Source organism: Trachurus trachurus (genome assembly GCF_905171665.1).
Source record: "Trachurus trachurus genome assembly, chromosome: 13".
Taxonomy (NCBI): Eukaryota; Metazoa; Chordata; class Actinopteri; order Carangiformes; family Carangidae; genus Trachurus; species Trachurus trachurus.
This window is the reverse complement of record NC_139892.1, coordinates 32,386,106-32,398,348: the sequence shown is the minus strand read 5'-3', so window position 1 is coordinate 32,398,348 and position 12,243 is coordinate 32,386,106. Positions and strand designations below refer to the sequence as shown.

Sequence of the window (12,243 nt, the reverse complement as noted above, 5' to 3'; positions counted from 1 at the left end):
AAGCTAATCCATCTATTGTTAATGAGAATTCAGTTTGCCATCTCAGTCACTGACACAATGTTAATTCACATCTTCCCCCTGATACTGGACCCCCTGTTCAAGCAGTCAAATGTCACATTCACCAGACCCATATTCAAAACAACTAAAGCTTCACACACTGTATTTATCTCATAAATCAGACAGGACAACAGTAAACAGTAACAAGCTATAGTCAAAGGCTGAAAGCAGAAATGCATCTAGCAGAAGTTATATAAGAAGTCTGGTTTTCAACAGACTGTCAAAACCACTCACAAATTTACTCAAAGATGTTTTAACAACTTCAACATAATATTACAGAGCACAGAGGAACCTCTAACTATAATGAAGATGTACCCAATGCATGGGTGATGAGCAGAAAAAGTAAATACTTACAGTCCCAATGCTGTGTGAACTGCTGCTGGTTTGTATACTGTATGTGTCAGCACATGAATGTTGGGTTGACAGTGTAATGTGTGTGTGTGTGTGTGTGTGTGTGTGTGTGTGTGTGTGTGTGTGTGTGTGTGTGTGTGTGTGTGTGTGTGTAGTTGGTTTGTGTGTGTTTTCAGATGAGGGTCTGAAAACGATGGCCTCTCCTCTCCGTCCCCTATTCAGCACAGCAGGATGGCATGCTGCTCACTGACCCAGAAATGGACCACACTCATCACATCTACAGCTTTGGATGAATCAGCGCTGAGCAGCCATTGTGAAAAATGAAGGCCGAGTGGGGCCATGCCCAACAATGATTCGATGATCTGCCCCCTCTGTGGTTTTCCTTCATTTTCTAATACTAATATTAATGTTGCTACTATTTCTGCAGCTTTTATTTCACACTTGATGTATTTATATAATATCCTTTTGTAAACCATTCATTGACACTTTTGTCTTTTTAGCTCGTCTTTATTGGGGTCATGTATGTCTCAAATGCACGGTTTGATAACCACTTTGTCTGAAATTTGTTGTTGTTTTGAATCATTCTCATTCTCATTCTCATTCTCATTCTCAAGCATTAATATATTTTTAGTCTTTCATTCCCATAAAGTCAATAACTTGACCTAATGAATTTAAGCTTGAAAAGATAAACAGTAAAACACAAAAACAATAGGCTACACCCTGTTTTTTCTTTTTCTTTCAGGTTGTAGTTTGCTGCACCTTAGAACAAAAAAAGAGAATAAACATTTACTTGTTGTTAAATATTTTAGGTAAATGTATCAAAACCATATTAGCGCAGTAACAGTAGGTCCGTGAAACAGATTGATTGATGGCCACCGGGCCCCTGATCAATGCCTACAAGACAGAACTCAGGGCTGGCTTAAAAAACTTCCTTCAATGTGACGTAATCAAACAGCGACTCAGCCGCACATGGCAGCCTGATGAACTACACTCGCTAAGGTAGTGTAATCCTCCTGTCGTGGCCTTATCAACAGTCACAGCGCTGTCATGTCATGAATTATTGTTTTGTCCACCTCGACAACAACGTGTTTGTTACCGGAGACAAACTTCCAGCTCAACACGAAGTTTATTTTAGCTTTGAGGCTAACGAGTTAGCGGCGCCACCGCTCCCTCGGTCTGGTTTCATCAGGCTTCACGTTTGTTTTCCTCTTCAAATACAAAAGTACTTGGTGATGAGACGCAACCAATGAATGCTCATCCTTTATGTCTAATTAAAATAAGAAGAAAAACTTAACAGTGTAGCATTCACATGTACATTTAACCACTTGCTTGTCGTGCGTTATTATATTGGTTTGTGGTTGTGGTTATGTTATTATGTTGTTGTTCTTACTTTTTTAGTGAGACTGGCCATTATTCAAGACAACTATGACAAGACAAGCACACTAATTAAATTGTATTCTGATTGGTTAATGTGTAGCCAAATATAATTTGTTGATTTATAGCTGTATTTTGACTGGTTGAATATATGTCGCTGTATTGAGTTGTAGCCTAATTGGTTGGTGAGTAGGGATGTCACAATAACTTGTTTCCACAATTAATCCCGGTATTAAACGGCACAATTAATTGATCGTAAAGATTCCTAAATACCGTCACTTTACGAAAAATATTATGTTGGAACCGTATCGGCAGATGTGCGCCACAGTAAAGGAAGATGCACAGATACTGGTCCATTTCAATGTAACTCTGAATTGGTGGGAATTTAAACGTTAGCGTGTCATTTGTAATTAAAAAAAATGATTAAAATAAACTTAAACAATTGATATAGATGGCAATTAATGACTTATATATTATATTTCAAACACTTCCCCCGGAAGATTAATAACTGGTCCTATATTTAGAGATTAGTAATGTAATTAATTTATTATTTTGAAATTTATTGATGCATAACAATCGTGATAATCGTAGTACCGTGATTATTTCTCTGACAATAATCGTACCAAGAAAATCTATAATCGTGACATCCCTATGGTGAGTTATCTTTCTTCTGTGATTAATTGGTTAACTTGGTTCCCAGTCCGACTGGTCAGTCTGCGTGGTGGAGGCATGTAACCCTGACGCTTGTAATTCAAGTTCATGTAGTAACCTAATAAATTGTCAATATGTTTTGTAGGGTCACCATGGCCAGGCAGTGGTCCGAGGGCCACTCCTCATCCATCCTGTGTGTTGGAGCTTCCCCGGGCCCCGAGGGTCTGCTGGCGTCCGGCTCCGAGGGCGGAGAGGTGGCGGTCTGGAGCCAGGAAGGAACCATCGTAGGCAGACTCACCCTTCCTGGGGAGGAGGACAGCACCAGCGTCGTGTTTTCACCCGCAGCCCCGGGTCACCTTTATGTGTCGCACGGAGACGCAGTGAGCGTCCTCGACCCCAGGAACCTGAAGGGGCCCGTGGAGCAGTTTACGGGCGCAGGAGAGGAGGAGATCAACGCTTTGGCATTGAATGAGACGGGTTCGGCCCTGGCAGTGGCTGATGACTCGGGGGCGGTGCGGGTGCTGGAGCTCCCCGGGGGGAAAGTGTGCAGGACTCTTCGCAGACACACAAACATCTGCTCCTCTGTGGCCTTCAGGCCTCACAGACCCAACAACCTGCTGTCTGCTGGACTGGACATGCAGGTCAGAGAGAAGGAACATAAAACTGTTGCTATTTGTGTGTTTTTTTTCTTTTCATATCATCCAGTACTACTCCTTAAAGGGATAGTTCACCCAAAATTCAAATTTCACTCATTATCTACTCACCCTCATGTCAACTAAGAGCTGTGAGAATTTTCAGAGTCCTCCGTGCCTTCTCAGAGTTACGGGGGGGGGGGGGGGGGGGGGGGGTCCGCGCAGCAGTATTTGTCCATATAATGGTTGTCAATGGATACTAACTTTTTTCGTCCAAAAAGACACACCAAAAAACATCCAAATACCTCCATAGTGCTCGTCTGTAATGTCCCTCCTGTATTGAAGCCCCGACATGAGAAATTGTTCCGAAAAAAAATTAAACAAGTGTATATTTTAAGCTTGTTTGTAGCGGAAACTCCCAGTGTCTCGGTTCACTGCTCTTCCTGACTGGTGGAACAATTTCTCATGTCGGGGCTTCAATACAAGAGGGACAGTACAGACGAGCAGTATGGAGGTATTTGGATGTTTTTTGGTGTGTCTTTTTAGACGAAGAAAGTTGGTATCCATTGACAACCATTATATTGACAAATACTGCTGCGTGGACCCCCCTGTAACTCAGAGAAGGCACGGAGGACTCTGAAAATTCTCACAGCTCTTAGTCGACATGAGGGTGAGTAGATAATGAGTGAAATTTGAATTTTGGGTGAACTATCCCTTTAATTTGTTTTACCCTGTCTGGCTCCAGGTGATGCTGTGGGGTCTGCAGAAGACGCGCCCACTGTGGACTCTGAACCTCCAGGATGTAGCAGAGGACGAAGGCGACCAACAGCAGCGTCCCGGACAGCTTTTCAACCCGCCGCTAGCTCACTGCGTTTCCGTGGCAACGTGTGGAAACATTTTGGGCTGTGCCGCGGAGGACGGACGGGTGCATCTGATGCGGATCGGCAGCGGCTCGAAGCTGGAACAGCAGGGAGCGGTCAAAGCCCACAGTCAGGGAGCCTCACAAGCCCACTTTGTGAATTTCCTCCCCCACCCGTACTGGCTGGTCAGCGGGGGAAACGACGGCCTCGTCGCCCTGTGGGACCTCAGCAAGCACCCGGTGGTCGCTCCGGACGCAAAAACCAAACCCAGAGCGACGGCAGCTCAACGCAGGAAGGGAAAAGGCAAGACGAAGAGGAAAGAAGAGGCGCAGGACAAAGCAAAGACCCCACACAAGGATGAAGCAGAAGGAGAAGAAGCTGCGGTGGAGGAGGAAGCAGCTGCAGCAGCAGAGGAGGCGACGGAGGAAAAGTCCGGGCCCAGGCTGAGCATCAGTCACGGGGACAAGGTGAACTGGCTGTGTCCTGCGGTGCTGAAGGGAGAACACTGTGTGGTAGTGGCAGATCAGAGCTGCAGTCTGAGCGTCTACCCTCTGTCTCACCTGTAGAGTCACTCCACTGTCTGCTCTTAAAGGGATAGTTCGCCCAAAATTCATTTTCACAAATTTCACTCATTATCTACTCACCCTCATGTCGACTAAGAGCTGTGAGAAGTTTCAGAGTCCTCCGTGCCTTCTCTGAGTTACGGGGGGGGGGGGGGGGGGGGGTCCGCGCAGCAGCATGTGTCCATATAATGGTTGTGAATGGATACCAACTTTCTTCGTCCAAAAAGACACACCAAAAAACATCCAAATACCTCCATGCTGCTCGTCTGTAATGTCCCTCTTGTATTGAAGCCCCGACATGAGAAATTGTTCCGAAAGAAAATTTAATAAGTCTATATTTTAAGCTTGTTTGTAGCGGAAGCTCCCAGTGTCTCAGTTCACTGCTCTTCCTGTCAGTGCAAATCTCGTGTGATTTGCACTGACCAGCGGAACAATTTCTCATGTTGGGGCTTCAATACAAGAGGGACATTACAGACGAGCAGTATGGAGGTATTTGGATGTTTTTTGTGTGTCTTTTTGGACGAGGAAAGTTGGTATCCATTCACAACCATTATATGGACAAATACTGCTGCGCGGACCCCCCCGTAACTCAGAGAAGGAACGGAGGACTCTGAAACTACTCACAGCTCTTAGTCAACATGAGGGTGAGTAGATAATGAGTGACATTTGAATTTTGGGTGAACTATCCCTTTAACATCTCTTGGTGACAGGAGAGCTTTATTTTGACTTGCTTTGGTTTGGTTGTTGTGTATCTTTGAGATTGAGTACACAATCCTGTTTTTTTTTTTCTTCCAAATATGTGGCAACTTTTTTTTTTTTTTTTTTCCAGGAGCTTTCGTCACAAAACGTCATCTAGTTTAAAAGTAGTGATGATGATACATTTCTAATTTAGAAGACACGCTTCCCTCTGGGTGTCCTTTTAGCGATAAAGATAGTCAACACAGTTTAATTATCATTATGCAACATAACATTGCATAACGAAATCAAAGCTGTAGTCCTATGTTACACACACAAAAAAAACAAGTTATATAAATGAATAAATTAATAATTAAGTCATGATAAATAAATAAAACTCTTTTCATGGTGGAGTGTGGAGTGCGGAAGATGGATTCAGTCGACTCACAGCTCGAGGACAGAATCTGCTCTGACGTCTTGTGGTGCAGCGGGCGGTTATTTCTGTAAGGTGTGGGCATCGTCTTTTAGTGTCCTGTCGTACCCCAGTTTGTTTGAAACGTCATACAGTTAATATTCACTAGCTGTAATAAATAAATGACTAAGGCTGATCAGCTGGGAAATCACTGAACCATTAGTAGTGCTGAGTTTTCACTAGGATGTGTGTGTGTGTGTGTGTGTGTCCCCTGGATGTCTGGTCTACATGGTGTCTCTCCATCTGGTCCTGTGACGTAGTAGATCTTTACAAGAAGAATCAAGCTTCTCGTGAAAGTTACTTCTCTGAGGTTTCACGCAATATTTGACTAAATGTGTAATTGTTTTTCAGGTTTCATTTAACGCAAGCTTCATTAGGTTTAGAGTGTGTATGTTTTCCTATAAAAAATGTCCTCTTTCGAAATATATTTCGCTCTGTCTGACATAAACATTTTGTGTGACATGTCCGTAGTCTGTTAAACTACCACATCAGACCCTGCATTTTATGTCTAAATGAGTCTGCTGTGTTTTTACAGATAGAAACATCTGAATCCAGACCAGGTACCAGACAGAAAACACAGCACTGAGATCTGACAGTTCACAGCAGATTACACACAGCCACGCTTTCAAATTGCTTTGCGTCCTGTGATCTGTCACATGACCGTGGTGCCATTTTTAGAATGAATGTAAAGCAATGACTTGTGAACTGATGCCTGACTAACTGCCACATAATTACATTTTCACGCTGTTTTTTTTCCCTCCTGTACATGTGAATGATTAAATCCTTTTTGCTGCCTGTGAATCATTACAAGCTGAATATGTTAAATTTTAAGTGTCGTCCCAATCTGCTCTATTTCTGCAACACTACCGCACTTTAAAGACTCGTCTTTATGGCTGAAAATGAAACCTCTTCTTCTTGCATCTCTAACGAGCATCGAAAAACTCATCATTTTCTTTCTGTCTTTTCTTTTTAAAACAAGCCAGACAACTACAAACATAACATTTCATTCTTGTATGACTACAATAAATCCATACATTCATTCATTGCAAATGCACTGTATTCGCACAGTACTTCCACGCAAATAAACCGTCATTCTGCAAACAAGCAAAACACTTTCCTATAAGAATATCAGAAAAAAGGCACAACGCTGACAGAGTGGATGAATAAATGCTTTTCATGCCTGTTGTCATAGGTCCGATTAACAGACATTTTAAACAAAAATGGCGAAATGACCTATGATTATTTTTCTTTCAATTGCAGTTACGAACAAAAAATAATTTCAAAAAATTCTCAAAGCTAAATATATTTTCTAATCAAGCCTAATAAAGCTTCTTAAATTGGATGTTCACAGTAAGATGCTCACTGAAGAAGCACACGACAATTTGTCAGCACAGCAGAACAACCTGGCAAACAGCTACAAGCTTTCACAGTCTTTTTGGAGTTTGTTTCTTTCTTTGAATATGTCTCGGACGCTCTTCTATCTTCAATGTCATTTTATGTTTTACATCGACGGTCAGCACAGATAAGAGCCGTGAGTGACTGGTCAGTTCCTCCACTGAGATGCATCTGTCATCCCCTCCTTTGATTGCTGAGGTGACTGGACGTTGAGGTGATCTGATGCAAAGTCTGCGTCTTTCAGGATGCAGAGTTGCCTCATTTTACAGCTTAGCCAGGCTCTTCTCCAGGTTCTCGATGTCTGCGCTTCCCTCTTCGCCCTTGTTGCCCCGGGCGCTGCACTCCAGGAACTCCACCTTCATGGGCAGCTGGCTGAACTCAAAGTCCTTGCCTTTCTTCCCCAGATGCAGGTTGCCACCAACCGAGCCGTCCTGAGAGCTGAGGGCCGCCGAGCGCGTCACCCGCAAGGTGTTCCTGTGAAAAAACAACAGCGTTTAGGCATCTCCATTTGCTTACTGTTTAATAAGTCAAAAAGATTAGTGTTAACCTCAAGATTAGCACTACTCAGCATGAGCAAACAGTTCATGTGTTTACTCTATGGCCCCATGACTTTGTCAAGTTGATTTCCCCAAAAACTTCATCTTAATATAACTTGTATATACTGCCACATTTGCTTTCATAATCTGACATTTATGAAAAATGATATCAGATACAAAAACAATCACCAGCATAACAAGTCAAATAATAAGAAATAAATACAACATATTGTCTATATTTTAAGCTTGTTTGTAGCGGAAGCTCCCAGTGTCTCAGTGAACATTCGTTTTATATTTATTATAAATATAAAACTGATTTATAAATACCAGTGTGCTTATAAACTGCTGTATGTAGAATATGCGTTTTTTTGTTTGTTTTTTGTTGTTGTTGTTGCTCTGTAAAAAAATGTTTTAAATTGAGTGAACGAAAAATGTTAATTTAAGAAGGGTAGGCAAAATAAGCTGATGCTTCAGCCTACACCTTTTCGGTCAAAGTAAATTGATTTGCTTGTCGTGTTTTTGTTTTGTATTCATACCTTTATATTTGTCTACTGTATTTGTTTTTATGAGACCGAAATAAACATACTAAACTAAAACATATTACAATGTGGGGAAATTCAAATAATGAGTTACCTAAATTATAACTGCATTAAGAATTGAACATACATGACAGTGATGATCAAAACATCCATTAAAAGATCTTATTTTACTCACAGTTCCTTTTCCAGTTGCTGCTGAATCAGTTTAGCAGATTTTGCCATGGTGATATCTGAAGAATGAAGATGGAAGTTAGAAAGTTACAAAAAAAAAAACAGTTTAGGAAAGACTGGAGGTGACTGAAATTATGATACTTTGTGTTTGTTAAAGAGCTTCTTCACCTTGTTTGTTACACGCCACCAGGAGGGCTGGGACATTTCTGGAGATCACGCTGTCTGTCAACAAGACGTACATGAACTCTGCCACGTCTCTCACCTCCTTCTGGAAGATGCCGCTGTCCACTACGAACACAATCGCTCTGAAGAGATAGGTGACAAAATACAATAAAAAATACATTGTGAGCTCAATAGTTGATCAACAGAGACATGGTTAGTCAGATACGGTACTTAAAGCAGAAGTAAGCAGAATATTTGTGTTAATATAAGTCTTAAATAGTTACATCTTCCGACAGCAATCACTTATATAGAGTGTTTGGTCTGAAACACGGGTCTGTCAGTTACTCTGCTCTGCTGTAAGCCGAGGAGAAAACTTTCCTTGTATCCTACAACCTTTATCCAATGAGGAGAGAGAACGGCATAAAGGGGCGGTCCTCTCTGTGTGTGCAGACAAGGGATGCGCGTGAATGTGGTGATGTAGGGACGAGGGCGGGGACTGCTAACTCCATCAGCTGACAAGAAGTTAAGATCGCTTACTTCTGCTTTAAATAATAATTTAATTGTCATTTTAAAATAAAAAATACCAGATTATCAAATAGAAATGAGTGCAGTAAGGATTTGCTGCATTTCTGTGTTGTTCTCTGGGGTTTCATAGACTGAATAAACTTTAAGTAGATTCATTAATGAAAATGATTGTTAGTTAAAATAATAATGAGCATCAGTATTTCACCTGGCTGCAGACTTGAACTTCTCCAGGTACTGAGGACGGAGACTGTCGTGTCCTGGCAGGTCTATCAGAGTCCAGGTGCTGCCCTGAACACAGGAGAGACAGGAGAAGACAGGAGAGACAGGAGAGACATGAGACACAGCTGTGAACCAGACTCATCACCGCTGGACTTGGTGAAAACGTCAGAAAACTCACCCTGTCGTTTTTAGCTTTGTAGGGAGCGCTGCTGTCGGTGATGGAGGTCTGTGTCCGCTTGAACTTCCCCGCCAGCAGCTGTGGGAGACAGACAGCAGAGACACGGTGGTCTGGTCAGTAACAGAGCAGCAGCAGGTTGACCACCACCCACCAGCTGAGCGGAGGGTCCTGTCCTGTCCTGTCCTGTCCTGTGACAGGGCAACGTGGCGGCTCAGTCACTCACTCACCCGGCTGAAGAGCAGCGTCTTCCCGGAGTCACACAGGCCGACCAGCAGCACGGCGCTGCGGACAGTCTTACTGCTCAGGAAGTACTTCAGGAAAACTGTGGAGAGGAAACACCAGGGGCTTTGTCACACAACTGACACCGTTATAAAAAAACAAAAAACAAATGTTGACAACACAGAAGCACTGAGTTTGAATGGGTTGGATGGAGAGAGCTGTGTAAAGTGACAGCTCAATCAATCAATCAATCAAAATGTATTTGTATAGCACTTTACAGTAACCAGACGGTACCCAAAGTGCTTTACATCAAGGCAATAAAATAATACATAAAAACAATACATAAAAAACCCAGGAAAGTGCCACAGTGCTGCAAGAAGACACAAGAAAGTGCTACTAGTGCTGCAGGGTGTTAAAGGCCCTCTAAAAGTGCATACAGTAAGTTAGAATAAAAACAGGCAAAAAAAAATAAGTACACTTAAGAGCAGGACTTCCCTAGTCAGAGTTAAATGCTAATCTAAAAAAGTGCGTCTTTAGCTCCGATTTAAAAAGGCTGAGGTCAGTAATGGTGCGACTGTCGGGTGGCAGTGTGTTGACAGCTGTCTGTTTCATCTGAGCAGCTAGCTTAGCTTCCTAGTTAACAAGGAAACACGGCTCGACACAGTCTTTTACTAAATAAATACCAGTAATTAAATGTCAACCCCACTTAGAAAACTAACTTTCCACCACGTTAGCCCTCTGTATCTGCCCACACCACAGCTCAGAGACCCACGGCCCAGCCTGTCATGCTAACACGAGCTGCTAAGTTAGCTGCTAGCTGCTGCTGCTGCTTCCTACCGCAGGTGACGACCACCGCCGCCAGAGCCACGACCACCCCGATCAGAAACACCGGGTCCTGCTCCTCCAGCTGCTGCCGGAGCGACTCCATGAGCGGCTCGAACGGGTTTTCTGCCGTTTCCACCTCCGTTTTATCCCCCATGTTGTTTCCCCCGGTGCTGTCTGCCTCCATCTCTCCCTTCAAGCTGCTAGCTCACACTCACTGCGAGCCGTGTTGCCAGGTTTGACGGAGAAGAGAAAAACACCCTCAGCCGCTCAATTTTCACTACCAACACTATCATTTTATGTTTTTTCCCCCATAAAGTTGATCGATACTGCTACATATGAGATATAAAATCTCGTTAGAATGGTTTAATCCATATGAATATGAATTACGTCTTGATTATTGCAATAAACAGTGAATGTAATATTTAAAAAATATGAAAAATGTAGGTAAGTATTATGCAACCGGCTTCTGTGAGTTACATTAGTCTGCTGTAATTGTCTCTTTACAGACCTCTAGAAGTTAACCTAGCTATAAACCGCACTATTGGTAGAAAAGGTAGCTCCAGTTAATCAGTAAAAGACCATTTTTACCCGCACAAATGAACGAGAAAGTTTCACCAGGGGGTGAAAAATCATCCAACCTGGCAACACAGAGTGGGACACGTCTCCTTCCGTCCGTCCATCTAAAACCCGTAAAGAGGCTGAAGTGTCAGCAGGGGGCGCTGCCGATCAGGACTGTGTGGTTACTGCTGTGGTGTCAAAACTTGGAGGCTACTGGTACCAGTCAGATGTAAGTTTTCTTTTTACAGTCTATGGTTTGAAGTCACCACCTTAAGAAGAATAAGGTTAACTGATAAATTGCAAAAGTAGGCTAAAATCAAAATGATGAGATGAGATGAGTAGGCTATATGTTATGTTGCTTTCAACAAATTATGAGAAGCCATCATCTGCTAAATCAAAACTATGATGAAACAAAATGTCATGCGTTTTACGTTAGTTTATTCTCCATCTAAGCAAAACTTATGGACTAGAGTCAATGACACAACTTGTGTAGGAGGTAGGCTAATATGTCCCAAAATATTGCTCACAAAATCGTATCTGTGAGAGACTAAACCAACGAAGTAAGCTGAAAAAAGTTTACGCAATGAAAAAATATCTAACTTTCCCTTCGTTATATTCTTTTTTTTTTCTGGTGTGAATTAACTTTCACATGTGTAATCTGATAGGTGGCTAAGTGGGAGAGAAAAAAAAAACAGATATTCAGATATTGGCGGCTAAAACTTTTTCTATTTAATCTGTTTTGATATTGACTTTTGGTGACAGATCTCTGAGAGTCTGAGAACTTACTGTGGTCCTCAACAGGAACAGTAACCTGCTACCTGACAAACACATCAGATCATTATGTCATTGGCCATATCTCTTTGTTACTCCTGGTTTATGTGGTCTGGGCATATATGAACATATAGCTTATTGTCTACTTAAAAAAGTCGTTATGGGGTATAGTCAGGTGATGCAATGGGGGTAACAGAGATTACGTAAGACCATTAGAGCCCAGTAACTGTGAATTCACCAGTGAACATCTCGTTCACATTAGCTCCATGCAGAGTGAAGCTGTTGGTTTTACCCGGACCAGATGCGCTTTTACGCACTGCAGTCTCCAGCCCTCACACTCAGCGCGCCTTTTACGCACACTGGATATTTGACTCCTCGGTCCTCGACACGATGTCAAACGTCAGAAACCGACATTATTCTATAGGAAGAGGTTGTGTGTCATTCATCCTGAGCTCTTGAGAGGGCCAGTCTACCGCTTCTCGTCAGGAGGATGGAATGACCAACTCTTTT

At 42.5% G+C, this 12,243-nt stretch overlaps 2 protein-coding genes across 2 annotated transcripts; one reads left to right on the top strand and one right to left on the bottom strand.

The window, feature by feature from the left end:
• Window positions 1-1,369: 1,369 nt before the first annotated feature.
• wdr53 (WD repeat domain 53) lies at window positions 1,370-4,525 on the top strand. Its single transcript, XM_083984469.1, has 3 exons — window positions 1,370-1,407; window positions 2,579-3,074; window positions 3,811-4,525. Exons 2-3 carry the CDS (start codon window positions 2,586-2,588, stop codon window positions 4,489-4,491), a joined length of 1,170 nt encoding a protein of 389 aa, XP_083840595.1. The 5' UTR covers window positions 1,370-1,407; window positions 2,579-2,585; the 3' UTR covers window positions 4,492-4,525.
• Window positions 4,526-5,148: 623 nt separating this feature from the next.
• On the bottom strand, window positions 5,149-10,610 carry srprb (SRP receptor subunit beta). Its single transcript, XM_083985085.1, has 7 exons — window positions 10,417-10,610; window positions 9,588-9,682; window positions 9,361-9,438; window positions 9,169-9,251; window positions 8,445-8,581; window positions 8,281-8,335; window positions 5,149-7,504 (listed from the first exon to the last, which is right to left on the bottom strand). Exons 1-7 carry the CDS (start codon window positions 10,586-10,588, stop codon window positions 7,294-7,296), a joined length of 831 nt encoding a protein of 276 aa, XP_083841211.1. The 5' UTR covers window positions 10,589-10,610; the 3' UTR covers window positions 5,149-7,293.
• Between the last annotated feature and the right edge of the window lie 1,633 nt (window positions 10,611-12,243).